Source organism: Python bivittatus, unplaced genomic scaffold (genome assembly GCF_059951505.1).
Source record: "Python bivittatus isolate LINGU-HERP-01145 unplaced genomic scaffold, Pbiv_v1 ctg000850_np1212, whole genome shotgun sequence".
NCBI classification, from domain to species: domain Eukaryota; kingdom Metazoa; phylum Chordata; class Lepidosauria; order Squamata; family Pythonidae; genus Python; species Python bivittatus.
This window is the reverse complement of record NW_028277112.1, coordinates 20083965-20101747: the sequence shown is the minus strand read 5'-3', so window position 1 is coordinate 20101747 and position 17783 is coordinate 20083965. Positions and strand designations below refer to the sequence as shown.

The 17783-nt window shown below is 34.5% G+C and overlaps 1 protein-coding gene across 12 annotated transcripts in view; it reads left to right on the top strand.

Moving 5' to 3' along the window:
* Positions 1-17783, top strand: part of PJA2 (praja ring finger ubiquitin ligase 2) — a 51212-nt gene that overhangs the window by 8740 nt on the left and 24689 nt on the right. For 4 of the 12 annotated variants that reach the window (XM_088130227.1, XM_007430570.4, XM_025168153.2 and 1 more), the window contains exons 2-5: positions 2852-2964; positions 6283-6483; positions 8414-9464; positions 11829-12014. In XM_088130227.1, the coding sequence (XP_087986353.1) occupies positions 2922-2964; positions 6283-6483; positions 8414-9464; positions 11829-12014 (1481 nt within the window). In that variant the 5' untranslated portion in view covers positions 2852-2921. Of the gene's footprint in view, positions 1-442; positions 2965-6282; positions 6484-8413; positions 9465-11828; positions 12015-17783 lie in introns of those variants that run through there. The other 8 variants (XM_088130225.1, XM_088130224.1, XM_007430577.4 and 5 more) reach the window with 3 other exon arrangements.

Below are 17783 nucleotides of genomic sequence, written 5' to 3'. Positions count from 1 at the left end.
TGAAATATGTATCTAGCTGGGGCAGTAGCATTGCTTTATATCTCTTATCTGACTCTTTGAAAATATTAAAATGAGCAGCAAGTATAAAACGGTCTTGTATATTTTGCTGATATAGAGAAGGCAAACAGTCAAATCATATCTAACGCTTACTAAAAAAACATAATTGACTAATAAGCTGGTCAGAAAATGTCTTGTGCTTTAGGACTATCTTTTCTAAACTTGGATCAACCAGATTCTTCAGATTCCCGTTAATTCCCAGATAAGACGAACAAAAGGGGTCTACGTCAGTCTTGCCCTGTGATTAGGTACCACAAATATCAGTATTTGAGGCCCTGGAGATTAGAAAGAATGTAAGTACTGGGTATTATCAAAATAGGATATCATCAAGGTTAATAGCACAAACTTTATTATTGATCAGCAGCCTCTTGGTTAAGGTAGACAGTCTATGTAGATATGTTTCTAGGATGTAATAATTAGATTAGATTCTGTAATCTTGGAATATTCTGCAGGTATGTTGTAACTTGAGTTGTCAGCCAATTGATAATCTGGGAATTCTGTGGTTGTATTTATAGTATATCTGTTGGGCTGCAGGTTAGGGAGTGCTGAATTAGAACATAATCCTCTGTCCTGATGCATTCATTGTGAGAACTGCATGTTGTTTGGGGGTGAAACTTCAGGCTTGTTTTTTTTATTAAAATCCAAAATCTTTTAACTGGAGTCTAGCGCAAAATGCATATTAGCAATTAACATGCTTCTGCACACTCTGAACCTAGGGACCAGAACCAGACTTCTCAATTTCTTTCATATAAAAGTTCATCCCAAGCTTTATACATTTCAACATAATTTCAGTAGGTAAAGGCATTTTGTTGTTGCTATTGTTAAATAATTGGGCATTTTCAAGTGGCTGAAAACTTGCCAGCTGCCATTGTATCTGTGATTTACAATAGTCCTATGAAAGTGGATTGCACAGGCAAATTAGTATAAACTGGAGCAGCATGTACTTTTTCATCCCTCAGTAAAGCACTAACAGATCAGCTACAAACAAGCAGAGTCTGCTGACATCCATTTGCTAGAAAACAAAATGCTAAAGTGTGGTTATGCTACAAACTAGCAAACCCTAGGGAAGTAAAATTTATATTTTATATGCAAAAGATCTACAATATTTTTGGCAAAGAAATGAGCAATTTCTCACTTTTCAAGGATTGGGCTCATCACTGAATTATAGTATAGTATCACTGAGTTATAGTACTATTCCCCCGTCTTTCAGCAGAAAAGTATGCTGGTATGAATTTTGGTGTTCCCATTGCTGATCTCTAGCCTGCCTTTCTTGGCTCTGTTTCAAGTCACTGCAGCCTGCAAGGCAGTGGGTAACAAAGCACAACAGGCTTTATACACCTTGAAGATGTTTTTGGATGGTGTCACTTTAAGAGGGAAAAGAAAGTACAGCTAAGGAAGACATAAGCCCATTTTACTCATAGACTGGGGAGGAGATGAAGGCAAAGACGTGGGGGCATGCAGAAAAAAATGTTGGTGCCATCTGTTTCTGCTGTGATTAAATGCAAGTAGGGAAAAGCCCACAGAAAACCTGGATTTACCAGAACATTTTTCATATAGAATGTGTACATTTGCTGAACAGAAGCTCTCTTTAATGATTTGTGTTACAGCAGCAAGATAAGCCTTTCCTATAAAAGATAGAAATGGCCCCTCTATTTATGCTGAACCAGGACAGCATGTTAAATGTAGCATGTAGCTTGCTGATGTATTTATTACCCAGCTGTTTTGGATAGACCTACAATTGTTTAAATAATCCTGAGCCTAACCTCCAAAGATAGCATATTTGAGTGCCTCAGTATGAAAACTCAGTGTCTGTCTTGACCTGGAACATGTGACTGCTTCACTGTATGGTCTGGAAAGGGTAGATTTCAGATATTAAACTATATAATTGGCACATGGTTTTGTCCTTTTGTCCTTCTCAGTATAAGAAGTAACAAGAAATAACAGGCATCAATTTTTGCCTGACTAAAGTTTCAGTAATGTTATTTTACTAATTTTAAAAATACAATGTTTACTTAATATTTCTTAACTAATAATATGAATACCTGGATAGTTTAAATGTATCATGTGATCTGAACCAGAATAGGAAGATGATTTAGTAAACAGTTTAGAAACTTAATATTGGTGGGCAGTGTTCATTTGATCATTTATAATGGGTTTATTCCATTACCTTCACAATAAAGTTTCTTTAATTTATCATTTACCTTGTGCGTTCTACATTAAAGATTCAGTTTACAACCTAGGTTATTGCATTTTTCAGAAATGGATGTCAATATATGGACAAGAAGTTTTTTTTAAAAAAACTAAACAGTTGAGTTTCACATGGGCTGCTCTGTCATTACTGGAAGTGTTCTGATGAAATATTTACCATTTTGGAAGTATTCTGAGCTCAGATGTCCCCCCCCCCCGCCCCTGGAATGGTCAGGGCGGTGGCAGAACACTTCCAGAAAGGTCAAAATAACCCATTTCAAAATCAGTAATTTTTCAAGCTTGAAATAGGGCATTTTGAGCTTGAAATCTTCACATTTGGAATGTTTTTTATTCCCCTGTTTAAAACCATATGTAAAAAAAAGATTGCCTAAGGGATATAAAAATGAATTTGAGAAAAAAATACCAGTAATAACATGTGGAATTGTCTTTTTTAGATTTCTGTAGAAGACAATAACCATATAAGAAAGCAATGGGCAACTTAATTGCAATGTGTCATTTCTTTTACGTACTTTATTTTTTTATAAATAGTATGTCCAAGCTTTATTTAAAAGGTGCTAATTAAAATCATGTGATTGGCATCACACAGGTTTCATGGACAAATAAAATGATAGATCAGATGGACAGAGAGATGGCAGAAAGAAAGATACTGGGAAAATATGGCTCAGACTGAAGTACTTTCTAACAGGACCCTGCTGAATTGTAGGTATTCTGAAATAATCAGGCTTTTGATGAAAAGATACATGGAACTCAGGAACAACTTTCTAAATACAAGGGCCAGTTCAGATGTTGCAGCAAAAACTATTGAAAACACATCATGCGCTTACATACATTTTGTCTTGAGAGGACTCTTTCTCCTTCTGTTCCTTGGCTATCTATGGTTAATGTTAAGCTAAATTCAGAAACCCGCTTGAGCTATAGTATTTTAATCTGATTTGGAGAATCTTATTCAGAGATGCATGGGATTGTGCAGTAATCATAGATCACCAAATCTGACATTATGACATGTGAATCAAGATGCAGAGAAGATGATTAATGCAAATTAAGAATGAGCATGAAGCACGTGCCTTGATGAGCATTGGGTATGGCATTGAACTGTTCAGTTTATCTGAACCTATAAAAACAGTTTATATGTCAATAAATTGTTCACTTATTATACAGGTGTGAATCTAGATGTCCTTACTCAAAATGTATTTTTGCTTTAGTTGTAATACTGTTTTCTACCACTCTGACTGTAATTTAAAGTTGATTGTGTGGACAATAATCAATGCTGGTTAAGGAAATGTCCTGAGCAAGGTGTTATTCAGGAAATTTAGATAAATCACTAAAAGTGATGCTTTATAGCACTTACCTAAGTTGAAATCAAGAAGATTTACTTTTGATAGAAATGTATATAATGGCACTATAAGTCTATACTAAATAAATATGTACACAGATTTTTATTTGGTTGAATACAAATCCAATATATAATACATTGAATAATAGATGAAATAATTTTTACTAGCATTAACAAATGAGGCAGATTAGATATGATAGTAGACTGAAATTGTATAGCCTCAAGTCAAAGAGAATCTGCTCATTAATTTTTGTCATTCAACTAGCAAGTTTATATTTGGACTTCATCTTGATATACTAGCTGGATATATTGGCTAGTTACTTCTCTGCATTTTGCTTTGAAACTTCAATTCCTGCAGAGAAGCTGCAGCTACTCCTGTTGCAATGCTCAACATCCTGCCCAAAGCTGCATACCTCTACCAAAATTACACTAAATTCAGTTTCATTTCAGTAATTAAGATAGAACAAAGAATTAGATAAATTGTGAACTAAATTTTCATTCAGATGTGATAGTCAGCCAATCCAGAGTTGGAAGTAGCCATAGCTTCACATAAACAATGAGAAGCAGGAAGAATGACAACTTGCAAAAAGGATTAAATACTGAAATAAATATAAGGGAGAGCACTATTGATCCTCCTGTGTTCTAGTAATTTTATTACACATGTCCTTTTTTTCTAAAATTCTTAACCTCTTTCCCTTGCTTTCAAATCAATTTGTCTCCACTGCTGAAGAGTTGGAGAAGGGTTAACTTCTTCCAATTCTGATGTCAGATAGATCAGTAGATAGATCAACTAAAAAGTTCTGGAGCTCTATTTTGATTAGAGGCAAAGTAGCTTCATTCTCTGTGTCTGAGAGCTCTGATCCATCTTCTGAGGACTGAAATTTGAGTTTTAAATTATAAGAGAATTTATAATGCTTCTCCAATATTTTGAGGTGAAATCTACCTGTAAACTTAATTTTCCAAGACAAACATACTCATATTTCATCTTTTCAGCCCTAATTTATTCAGCTTACTGGACTTTGTAGAGAGTTTTATACATGCTACAGTATTACAAATGTTTGCCATCAGAACACCTATTCAGAAAATTTTTTATGGTAGGAATGATGACTTGCAAAATACCAATTTTAAGAAGGGCAGTGTAATGAAGCTAAAAGATAAGTAACTGGCCCAAGAATCATTGTGGCATAGTGATTGGGGTACTAGGACTAGAGATGGCCAGATTCATACCTAGTTATAGAGGTTCACTGATGACTTGAAAAATATTATCTCCCAATCCAACACATCGTACAAGTTTATTCCTAAAAAATTAATGGAAATACTATGTAGGCTGCCCTTGGGATCCTGAAGGAAAGATGGTCTATAAATCTAACAAAATAAGTTTCCAAATATAACAGAAAGACAGTCACTGAGCTTCAGAATACAAAACAGTTTTTTTTAACTCAATTTTTTCTCATTTTGTCTGGTGGTTCTCCGCTATCCCACAAATATAGTTACGGAAAATTTGGAGAAATTAAGAGTTTTTTTTTTTCCTTCCAAAAGATAATTGAACATTTTGAAGAACATGAGCTGAATCTTTTATTAAATATTTTGTCTTCTGTATTAAGTGAGATGATTTGTACGATAAGATTTTATTTAATATATGCTGGGAAGATGTTTGTGTAAGTCACTATACAATAACACAGAATGGTAGGTCATGTACAAAATGGACATTACCTGAACTCAATTTTATAACAATGTTGAAAATATTACTTAATATTTTATAATATTTAATATTATTAATATTAATAAATAAATAAAATTAATAAATATTAATATTTAATATTAATATTTTAATATACATACAAGCATCTAACAAGTCCTTGTTTTGACAATGGGACACTGTTCAGCAGCAAGCACAGCTGAAGGTGCTTCTTAAAACTGGTTGGTTTTGTTGTTGTCGCTACTTTTAAGATAGTATAATTATGATAACGTTCCTATGATAATGCAAACAAGTTCTGGGGCATTTGCTAATTAAGGCAGATATAAACCAAGTATATAAATAAACTAAACATGTGGTTAGTATCTGCCTAGTATGGGTACATTTGCAGTTTTGTTTATATGAAGTAATGCACTTATCCTGTTCAGTTTGGAACTCTCGTATATCTGCTCTTCCTTGCTATGTCCTCAACTTCCAGTCTCTTATTTTCCATAGTCCCCAGACTTTTAAAGAAACACACACACACACACACACACACACACACATTTTCTTTGCTCCCCCCCTTTTTTTAAATGCTACTTTAAAAGTGTACGTTAAAATATTAAAAATTAGAAATCCTTTACATTGTGCCAGGGGAGTTCACCAGTATTATGAAATACATGGATCATGTATTACTCTCCGTAGAATTGTTGAAAAGATATTGTGCTAATTGATTCTTTTCCTTATGCTCTGATGTCACTGCATATATGATGTTAATCTTCAGGCTTGAATTTGATTAGATCTTATTAAATAATTTTAAAAGATTTCATAGCATAAAAATGATGCACTTTGATTCGTTTTTTGATAGCAGTATGGATACTCTTTTTAGTTAGCATTTATATTAATTTATACCACAAGTATTTTAGTATTAAAACTTTTAATTAAAACTTGTGTTGTATTATATTTAGAATTATCTTTTCCTCCATTCCCCCACCCCTCTATCTTGCAGTGATGGGTCAAGAAGCTGGAAAACCCACATGGCCAAAACCAGCAGGAGGCTATCAAACTATTACAGGGAGAAGATATGGAAGAAGACATGCCTATGTCAGTTTTAGACCATCTCTGATGAATCAAGAAAGATACTCAAACCAACACAGTGAAGAATGTGAAGGATTAGAACTAGACAGTGTTCCAAAAGAAAACTTATTGTGTGTGTGTCACATAATTACAAATTATTTTTTTTCCTTTGGAGAAAGCTTTTTCTACTTTGGGCAAAACATTGCACAAAATGCTAGACAGTTGTGAACTTAACATAATTTTGATACATTGTCTTGATCTTTTTTACTGCTACAGTATTCTGAACCTTATTAGAATAAGATATGGTCATTATGTTGTAATCCAAAGGTTATCCCTGGCCCCAGGTTTGCATTATTTATTTTTAAGTCAGGCTGACTTATATAAAGGTAGATGATAAAACTAGGTAATCATTTTTCATTTGTTACACATTCAAAGATCACATGGAATGTGAATATGTTTGGGGTATTCATAGTCTTGTTATTATCTACCCTACTTATAATTTCAAGTTCATTGTTATTTTCAGGTTTGCTTTAATTGGTATACCCAATAGTTTCCTGTTAATTTGCCTTTCAAAATCATTAACATTATATGATTGGTTCTCCCTATGTTGAATGCTGTTGTATGTATCAAATTTCTGTGTAAGGTTTTTGCTAAACCTGCTTGCATTTTAAATATTCAAAGAACTATTAGAGGGTTTTTTTTCAATCAAATCATTCCAAAATAATACCCCTCAGTTGTACTGCTGCATTTATACAGGCAATATTGTGTAAGATGCCAAATTGTATTTATTTAACACATTTACATAATATTACTTAACCAAAGTTGACTCACAACATATAGAACATGAATTACGATAAAAGGACCAAATGTAACATTAGACTAATCAGAAATGAATTGTAACATCAGTAACTAAATACCTCCAATTCTTATCTTAATTATTTTTTCTAAACCTGAAACATTAAAGAGGAAGTTTGGTGAAGGAAAAGAGGAAGCAAGTCTTAGAATCAAATAAAATCAGTCAATAAAACATCTATTGACTTCACAAATTCATATCACAAAACAGTGGCACTACCTGTGGCATGTTAATAATGAAATACTATATATTTGGGTGATTCTTTTTAATATTAATAATAAAAATACCCTATTCCTCATCTAAATAGCCTATAAGGAAATAACTTCCTTTAACTAGCCAGACAATTGGGTAAGATTTTCAGAATAAGGTTATTCTTAATGAAGGCAGCAAATCAATACTGTATAATGATTTGGAAGTATTATATAGCATGTTGCAACTAATCATATAGTTTCATTATTATTAAATACATAGTAGTCTGATTCAGCCATAGTCAAAATGCTGGTTTATTATGAACAGTCAAGCATTGTAGTGCATGCTGTTTTATTGCTAACATCTGGCTCTTTATGTCTGTGGTTGATAAAGAAGGGAATCTTTATCCTTAATTTGTTTAGTGCTGCATCTGATCCTAACAAGCTAGAAACAGAAGTCAACCTTTGTTCTAGAATTCTGATCTAGCTTGTTGAGTGAATAACAAGCTGGACATTCCTGTTTTTGTGTATCCCTAAACAAACAGCAGAGGGAAGCTCCCTGATTTACTTAGCAACTTCTGCTGGCAAAAAAAATCTAATGGGAATAGCGGAGCAGTATCTACCAGCATGTTTGATCGTTCACAACAAGCCAAAATTCTTCAGTCTTTTGAATTACCATTCTATCTGAATCATGCCAATGTATGGCACATTAGTAACTATATCAGTATGCTGTATTGAAAAAGAAAGTAGAATTGCAAATTGATTTTGTTCCACAAATGAGAAATATCTTACTCATTTTGGTACCTAGCATTTCTAACCACATTTTTAAATGGCTTATATAATTCAATTATGTTCTGGTAATTTATACTTGAGTCTATGCCACTTTGCTGTTTAATTAAAAAAAACAGCTGTAGATGGATTCAAGATAATTAAATACTGATTTTATCATGTCTGTTTTACTAAATAATCCAATAACTGGCCCTATCCTTCCAATGTATTTTTCTTTATAATTCTATATCAAGGTTCCAGTCCACGGGTCCAAGTATGTTCTCCACTGGCAGATGCATCATTATTACCAAATGTTGGATCAGAAGAACCTCTTTGTGAAGCTGAATCTAACCAAGCAATCAACACAGATACTTCTATATTTTCTCCAATGTGCTACAATTTGTGTGATAGCCAAACTCTTGTCAACAGTGAGAGTTCTAATGGCAGTGTGGAGTCTACTTCTGAAGAGCACAATAATCTTCATGGCCAGAATGGAATTGCCTTTGTAAACATTGACTCTTATGAACCAGACAGCAGTGATGGAGAGGAAGATGGTTATCAAAATGCTATTTCATTAGCTAAAGAAGAAACAGGACTATTTCAAGAAACACTGGACAATATGCTTTCCAAGTTAGAAAAAGATATGGACTCCTTCAGTGATCTGCAGTCACATCTGCCTAGTTTCAGTCATAACACCATAAGTAAAAGTTTTGAAGATCTTAGACTAGTGCCTTTTGGGAGACTTTCTAGCATAGAATCAGATACTGTTCATCAAAATAAGTCACTTTTGAAAACATCTAATGAAGAACCTTTAGCAAAAAATAACCTTGTTTCTACTTACGATTTGGAACAGCAAATTAGCAGTATAGCTGAACCTACAATTAGGACACATGTAGGAATTTGTAATGCACTGAGTGCTGCAAGCATGAAGGTGGACCAGGAGAATTCAGCTGAATTGGTAGTAAGACCCAAAGTTAGAAAACAGAATCCTATTAGCCAGATTGATAAAAAACAGTCTATAATGAATGAAGAAGAAGAAAAGAGAAATACTAAAATGTGGAATGAGAATGTGGATGTCCAGCAGTGCAGTGCTGAAGTTATCACAAAGCACAGTAAAGAAAAAAAATCTAATATTGTTTTTGACCCCAAAGAGTATGAATTGGCTCAAAAGAAAGTAAAAAATGAACCAAGGAAACAAAATACAACTCTTCAAGACAAAAGTAAAATAGATGATAGTGCTTTTTGGGATGAATTTGAAGACTGCAGTAGAAATCTGTCTAGTTCCAACAAAGATGAAGATGACAGGTAAGAATTTTTTACAGAGTTTAATTTTAAATCTTCCAGATATTTGAATAACTTCAGTTAATATGCATAGTAAAACTGACCAAAAAATTCCTAAATCCTCCATGTTGCAGTTTTATAATTCCTTTTCAGATGTCACTGCGATACTTAGTATTTCTTCTAATTGTGTGTTGTACTTACAGATGGGTGGATCAGGCACTGTGCATTTAAATAACACAATCCATTTAGTTTCAGCTAAATGGATTCTGCTAATTTTCTCTGTCAATAAATAAGCAAATAAATGTTTTGAGAAACTATACAAAAATGTGGTTTGCATTACTTTTGTTTTTATAAATAAGTTTCTTCTACTAAGAAGAGTATTTGGGTGATTTCTGTAACAAGAAGATGATCTCAAATCATCTTACTGGAATAGAAAAACGCTGCAATGTGCTCAGAAGAGTCCCACCAAACTCCCTATAATCCTGTGTCCCTCTCTAAGCCAATGTAACTAGTTTTTAAGATTACAGGTAGTCCTCACTTAATGACTGTTTAATGATGGTTCAAAGTTACAACGGCCTCAAAAAAAAGTGCTTTATGACCTGTACTTGCACTTACAACTGCCACAAACTGTCACATTACCCCCTGTGGTCACGTGATCATGATCTGCTACCTTTTTTATGACGGACATTAAGCGAATCACCACAGTAATTAAGGGAATCATTTGGTTGTTAAGCGAATTCTGGCAAAAAAAAATCCATTGGGGAAGCTGGATTCACTTAATGACCACATGATTCGCTTAATGACTATGTGATTAGCTTAATGACTGTTGTAAAAATGGTCTTAAAATTGGGTGCAGTCACATGGTGACTCGCTTAACGACTGCCCCACTTAACCAATTTTCCAGTCCCTATTGTGGTCGTTAAGCAAGGACTACTGTATAGTAAATCCATCAGTCTTTTGAAATGATTTTTGTTGGGGGATGGGATGAGGTAGGAAGACTCCTGTTATGTAAGAGTTCTGACAAAGATTTATGGATTCAGCATTAACAATTAACTAGCATAAATGTACTTAATTTTTCTTTCAGTGGTATTGTCTGAATATCCTAAGAGTATTTAACAATTTTATAACATTACTGACATCGGATAGAAAGTTGCTCATATGCAGTAATGTATCTGTCTTAAGTTAAAAAAATATAGAGCAATGAAGAAGTGAACAGTATCAGATATGATTAAACATGTAGGGGTTATCCAATCTCATACGATCACAGAGAGTTTTCCTCTTAATCCTTAGACCTTCAAAATTTATTCCAGAGGGTTGGGAAACCCTCCAGAGCAAGTTACAAGGTAAACAACTACCATCCCTTCATTTAATTAGTTATATGCTTCAAGTCATTCCATTGTTTTCTGTTCTTTTTAACTATGCAGATGCAGTTGATTTTTAATAGAACGACTGTAATGATGTCAGCACATTTTAGCTGCAGGTGGGAATAAAAACCAGATGGAAATATTTCATCAAATATTTCTTCTGTGCTGTTGGAACAACACAGTAAAATGCAATTTCAAAACGCTGATTTAGTTGTAATATATAGTTCCTTTGTCCGTTTTTAACAGAATAGTCATGAATATATTGCTGAAGATAAGTTACCATATCTGCCCATTGCCCCTTGGTCAGGAAGAAAGCTTAGCTTTCTTATAATCAGTTTTTAATACTAGGCTTAAATGAATATAAAGCCAATTAAGTTAAGGTTGCTCTATGTCTCTTTAAAATTCAGGTATTTGTAAGAAGAAAAATAAAGCAATATATGAATGTCCACAGAATTGTTTGTTTCATCATGTTCTCAACATGTCTTTTTTGTTAGAAATTTAAAAGATGTTTATTGCCAGTCCTATATTATTAAATATATATTTTCATGTCAGAAATGAGCATAAAATTTTATTTTTCCTTTGTATTATGCCAGTTCTAGTCTGATGCTGCTGAGGAATCTAAAGTCTAGTATCTGAGAGGGGACTTTTGATAAAAGAGATCCTAATTTTCTTGGCGCTCCTTTCTCAGAACATTCCCATCAGATTACAAAGCTTTTATTTTATTTCTTCAGTAGAATGTAAGATTAGGATTTCAGAAAAAGAGAAGCAGCAGCTTTCTGTATATTCTCTCCTGGGAGAATCTGTAAGGGATTTCTTTTTTGTAGTATGATTTTAATAGAAAATTATCTCCTGCTCCTATGGGCAGAGAGTCATCCAAACTTGAGCATCCAAACTTCAGATCCAAGGAGGGAAGTGAACATGTGCTTAGATCTTTCCCATTATATTTAATATGCTTAGCTTAGTTGAATCATGGCAAATATTAATATCAATATTTTAAGTGCAACTGGACTCTCTCAAATTGCAGCTCAGAATGCAGTGATGGTGAATGGTCCGCATCCCTGCCCTCTTATTTTTCTGTGACTGTGAAAGATCAGTCCTCCAGTGATGAGAGCTGGGAGACTCTTCCAGGCAAAGAGGAACAGGAACCTGAAGAGCAGAGTGATAGCAGTGGTGTGGAAGAGGAACATAATGAGTTTGGTTTCGAAGCACGGTATGTCATTCGAATAATGAAGTAATTTTTTTTAGAAAAATCCATGCTATACTGTATGCACTATATAGTTCATACACAATGTAGAACGTACATACACGCACACACACGTGTTCATATACTGCATTGTACATATACAATGTTGCTCAGAGCAAAGGAGAAATAGAGAGTGCTAAAGAAGAAAGTTGGGTGGAAATGGCTCATAAAAAGGAGAGGTGAAGAGTACAGGTTAAGGAATTAAGTGTGACGTTTTGGGGGGAGATTTACCTCTGTGTTAAAGTTTCTGAATGTTTTTCTGAGTATTTTTCTGACTTGAGCTACCTACTGATCTTCCTGTTCCTAGCAACCAGGGGTGGAATCAGAGAGCCCTTGAGAGGGAGGAGGGGCTAAAATTCAAGCTTAAAACACTCTAAAAAAAACCCCTAACATAACAAAAACTTAAAAAGAAATAGAAGAAATAGAATTTCCAAAATATATGTAAACAATTAAGCTAAACATATATTAAATCTAAGTAAATATATAACTTCTAAAATAGTTATGAAGGTAGACAGCCAGCATGGGTGTAGAACATATGTAGTATACTGCACTGAGTGTTTCATGTATGACTATCTGACTACTGGATAGAAATTATGGGTGGTAGGAGAGGCCGAGAGGCTAGTGGGTGGGGTCCTCAGGGACATGATAGCAGAGTCCAATTTGCAGGATAACGGCTCCTTGGCTGTTACAGAGAATGAGGGTACAGGGGAAGGATATAGAGAGTAAGGAAGCTGGCTTTGACAGAGATGTACAGGTTCTGTTACCAAAGCAATGAGGGGGAAAACATATCTTAAATCCACAAGGACACCTCCCTAATTCACAGGAGTATAAGAAGGGGAAGGAGGTATAGCACAATCAGACTTGCAAGATTTTGTTATTATAGCTACTTTCCATAAAAGTAAATCTAGCCTTCCTTTGGAGTTGATTTCCTAGTGTGGTCAACCTGGTGGGGCTGACAAAGGAGAATGTTAGTCTGAGGAAGAGGGAAGTTCTCCCTTAGAAGGGGCCCATTCCTTAGGGGCTGAACAAGTTTCCTCTCGCACTGAGGATTCTCTTCCTGTGGGAGAGGGCTTCTGGTGGTAGGCTATTTGATCATTGGGAATATAGATAGCAGGATGTCAGGTGGGCATGCTGTCCACTTGGTGACTTGCCTGCCTGGTACAAAGGTTGCAGAAGTCACAATGACATCTAGATAGGCTTCTAGACAGTGCTGGGGAGGAGGCAGCTGTCATGGTGCATGTGGGCACCAATAACGTCTTTAAATATGGTCAGGAGGTTCTGGAAGCCAAATTCAGATTGCTCATCAGGAAACTGAAAGCAGGACTTCCAGAATAGCTTTCTCTGAAACGCTCTTTCCACACACAGGACCAAGTAGGCTGAGTTGAAATATCTCAATGTATGGATGAGACATTGGTACCAACAGGAAGGCCTCCTATTTATTAGGCATTGGAGAGTATTTTGGGAAAAGCTGGACCTGTACAGGAGGGACAGACTCCACTTGAACCAAAATGGGACCAAACTGTTGACACTTAAAATTATAATTATGGCAGAGTAGCTGTTAAACTGAATGCAGGGGAAAACCTGACAGGAGCTGAGGAGTGTCCGGTTTGGAAACAGTCATTGCTTAGGAAAGGAATTAAAAATTATGTCTCTTCTAAAGGGGAGGTGATAGAAATAGGAAAGGATAATGTCAGGTGTGATTATTAAACAAGGTCAGATTAAACAAGGGAATATGGCACAAACCACATCATTTAGAAAGTGAAGCTGAACAAATTCTTTGCCTCCGTCTTCACAGAAAAATTGGGCCAGATCCCTGAACCCAAACTTCTGTTCTCAGGAAAGGAATCAGATGAACTGAGCCATATAGTGGTAATAACAGAAGAAGTGCTAGGCCTTACTGACAAATTGAACATCAACAAATGACATGCCTTAATGGCATTCACCCAAGAATGATTAAGGAGTTTAAAGCTGAAATTATAGACCTCCTAACTAAAATGTGCAACCTGTCTTTACACTTGGCCTCAGTAGTGGAGGACTGGAAGATGGCTAATGTAACTCTAATTTTAAGAAAGGCTCGCAGGGAGATCCAGAAAATTATAGGCCTGTCAGCTTAACATCTGTTCTGGGGAAGATAGTAGAAACTGCTATAGATAAAATTACCAAACTTTTGGAGAGACAGGTCTTGTTCAAGAATACCCAACATGGCTTTGCTAAGGGAAAGTTCTGTCTAATTAATTGATCAGAGTTTTTTGAGGGTGTTAATAAGCATGTGGAAGGGTGAGCCAACATTGTCTACTTAGATATTCAAAAACCTTAGATAGAGTCCCTCATCAAAGACTTCTCATTAAGCTTAAAAGCCATGGAATAAAAGGGCAAATCCTCTTTTGGATAAGTAACTGGCTAAAGAATAAAAAACAAAGAGTAGGAGTGAATGGACATTTCTCGCAATGGAGGAATGTAACTAGTGGGGTCCCCAGGGTTCTGCCTTAGGACTGGTTCTTTTTAACATATTTATAAATGATCTGGAATCAGGTGTGACTAGTAGAATAGTTAAATTTGCTGATAATGCTAAATTATTCAGTGTGGTAAAAGCAGTAAGGGACTGCAAAGAGCTCCAAAGGGATCTCTGCACATTAGGGAATTGGGCATCAAAATGGTACATGTCATTAATGTGAGCAAGTATAAAGTGATGCACATTGGTGACAGAATCATACAAATAATGGGATCAGAGCTAGCAGTGACTGATGAGGAAAAAGATCTTGGACTAATGGTAAATAGTTCAGTGAAGGTGTTAACACCATGTGCATTCACTGTAAAAAAAGGGCAACAGCATGTTAGGGATAAGAAATGGTACTGAAGATAGTATGCCAATATCATAATGCCGTTATATAAATCAACGGTGTGACTGGAATAAAGTTCTGGTCACCATAACTCTAAAACAATATAGTGGAGCTAGAGAAGGTTCAGAGGAGAACAACTAAAATGATCAAGGAGCAGCTTCCCTATGTGGAAAGGTTGCAACATTTGAGGCATTTTAATTTAGAAAGTATGCGAGTGAGAGGGGACATGATTGAGGTGTTCAGAATTATACATGGTGTGGATAAAGTGGACAAGGAGAAGCTATTTTCCATTTCCCAGAATGCTGTTATTTAATAAGGAATGCTTCTAGTAATGAGACATGTATGGGTTGTGTGCAACTACAAGACACAAATCCAGCTTTGGGATCATTCTCTTCAGGTAAGAAAATACATAGTTTAACTCTGCAACTTATCACTAGGCTCTCCAGTACATGAAATGAGACTGGTTTACGAAATGGCAGTTGTAACTTAAGGAATAGTTTACAAGGGAGTCACCACTACACCAAGATTTAGGCTTGCATAAAATAAGTTTTTTACAATATATTATGCTCTTGTTTTGTGCCTCAGTAATTAACAAGTAGAAGTTCTATAGTATATATACTACTATCTGTGTGCTCCTGCTCTCTGATACTGTAGTATTTTATGTTTTGTTTTGCTATTTGGATTGTTGTCATAAATGCCAAAATAATAGCAAGCAGCTCAGTATTTTTAAAGCATTTAAGCACTTTAGAAAATAAAAAAGGAGAAACCCACACTCTCTTTTTTGGGAAAAACAAAGGGAATTCAAATTATTCCACATGCATTCTGGAATATCACAGTCTTACTACAGGTAGATCTCACTTAGCGACTGTCTCAGAGTCTACTATAAATAGACTATGATTGGGCTTTTTGACTAGCATATTCCTATATTTGTTATCTAGTTGCAGGTGAGCTGATGAGATTAGGACAGTAAGGGCTGTTTGCAATAAGGGCAGTTAGACTGCTGGTAACTAACGGTGGTAGATTTAATGATATGTAGGAGTCAGTTTACTCCTAATTTAACATGGTGTCACTAAAGTCAATGACTTAATGATTTAAATTTGTTTGTTCTTAAAGGGAAAGAAATCTTAATGATGATGGAAATAGGAGTGTAAATATGGAGATTTCTTCATGGGAGCACAGATAATAAGCATGTATATTATATTAACTTTTTAGGGGAAATTGCATTGCAATCAGCTAGTCTTTGCCTATTTAGTTTTGACTGTATGCTTCCTACCAGAGAAATAAAAAGTTTTAGTCCAAAAGACCAAAATGCTAAATTCTAGAAGGAGTTGAAAAATTATAAATACTGATCTTACTTTTAATGTTACTATCTTGCTGAAAAAATATTTGGCCATGGTGCAAAGGTCAAGCCATATTTAGAACAATATTACAGATTATGTAATTTCATCAGATGTTGTATTACATGTTCAGATACAAAAATAGGGAAAGATCTACAGATTTATCAAAATGAAATCTGCAAATTGCTTAAAGCTTCTTAGTTTCCCCTCCCATTCTGCTGAATGTTTCAATATCTGCAGTAGCAAATAGCAAAACATTTATATTAAATATTTTATTAAAATTTTATTTTCAGGTCAAATTCAACTTTGACCAGATACTTAAGAACAGTTAGCATTATTGTTTGATAAATGTATTTATTGCATCTTTCAGGAGTCTCTCAAATAGTTTACAATTAATATAAACAAATGAAAATAAAAAATGCAATAATAAATATTTCTAAGCAGTTATAAAATTCTAGGATCATTTTAGCAGGGCAGTTGGAGGTAATGGGCTTCTAGGGAGGAGTGTGCAGGCTTCTGTAACTTGTTGCTTGGATTCTCGACATATTATTAAGAATGTTATCTATTTGTGCACATTCTATTCTTGATGAAAACAGTAAACTTCTAAATTAAACTACATTTTAATTTAATTCAGTTAACTCCAGTTGGACTTTTTTCCTTACTTGTCTGAATGGCAGCTGACATTATACCACATTAACAATATCAGATGATTTACAAGTTTTGTGTATGTGAAAATAGAAAGGAAATAGTTTAAAGTGCATAAGTTATTTAAAAACTGTCAGTGCCATGCCTTCAAAATACATACCTCTTGTCTAAGTCATCTGCAAGAATCACAATTTGTTAGTAATGTTACATGAAAGAATATCATTAAAATACAAAATTACATTTATATGATCTTACTTATATACATTGTTATACTGTTCAAGCAGTAAAAATGGCCAGTTGAAAATAAGTAGTGAGCTATTAAGTAATTAATTCTAAAATACTGAACTTTTTTTGAAAAATGAACAAAAATACAGTTAAGTTAATTTTGCCCACCTACACAGTAAAGTAGTTTAAAAGGAAATTGTTTCACTTGCATTTTAATGATACTCTTTCATGTAACATGACTCAGTATAACAAATTGTGATTCTTGCAGATAACTTAGGTAAGAGTTATTATTTTGAAGGTATTCTGTTCTAGAATTTTGCCTTGATTAACACTAAGTTTATAGTTTCTTAAACCTACCTTAACCCAAGGATAGGGCTAAAACTTACTCATCTCCAGTGTTCTGATTCCTCCTCTGTTCTCTAAAAGGATAATGCAATACAAAGAATAATACAGCTGCTCCTAAGCACCTTTAGGATTCATCTAATTCTGAAGACCTAAATTCATTTGCCACACAAATATTTAGCTTTGGATCATTTTTCCTAATAAATGAACAAACAAGTACAATATTTTTGACTCATTTGTTTAATTGGGTTCTCTTTATCTAGTTTTAGGACTTGTGTGAAAAACAGATCACATTTTAGATCATATTTATGCAGAAATATTAAAAATTCAAAAGGGTTCACAAACTT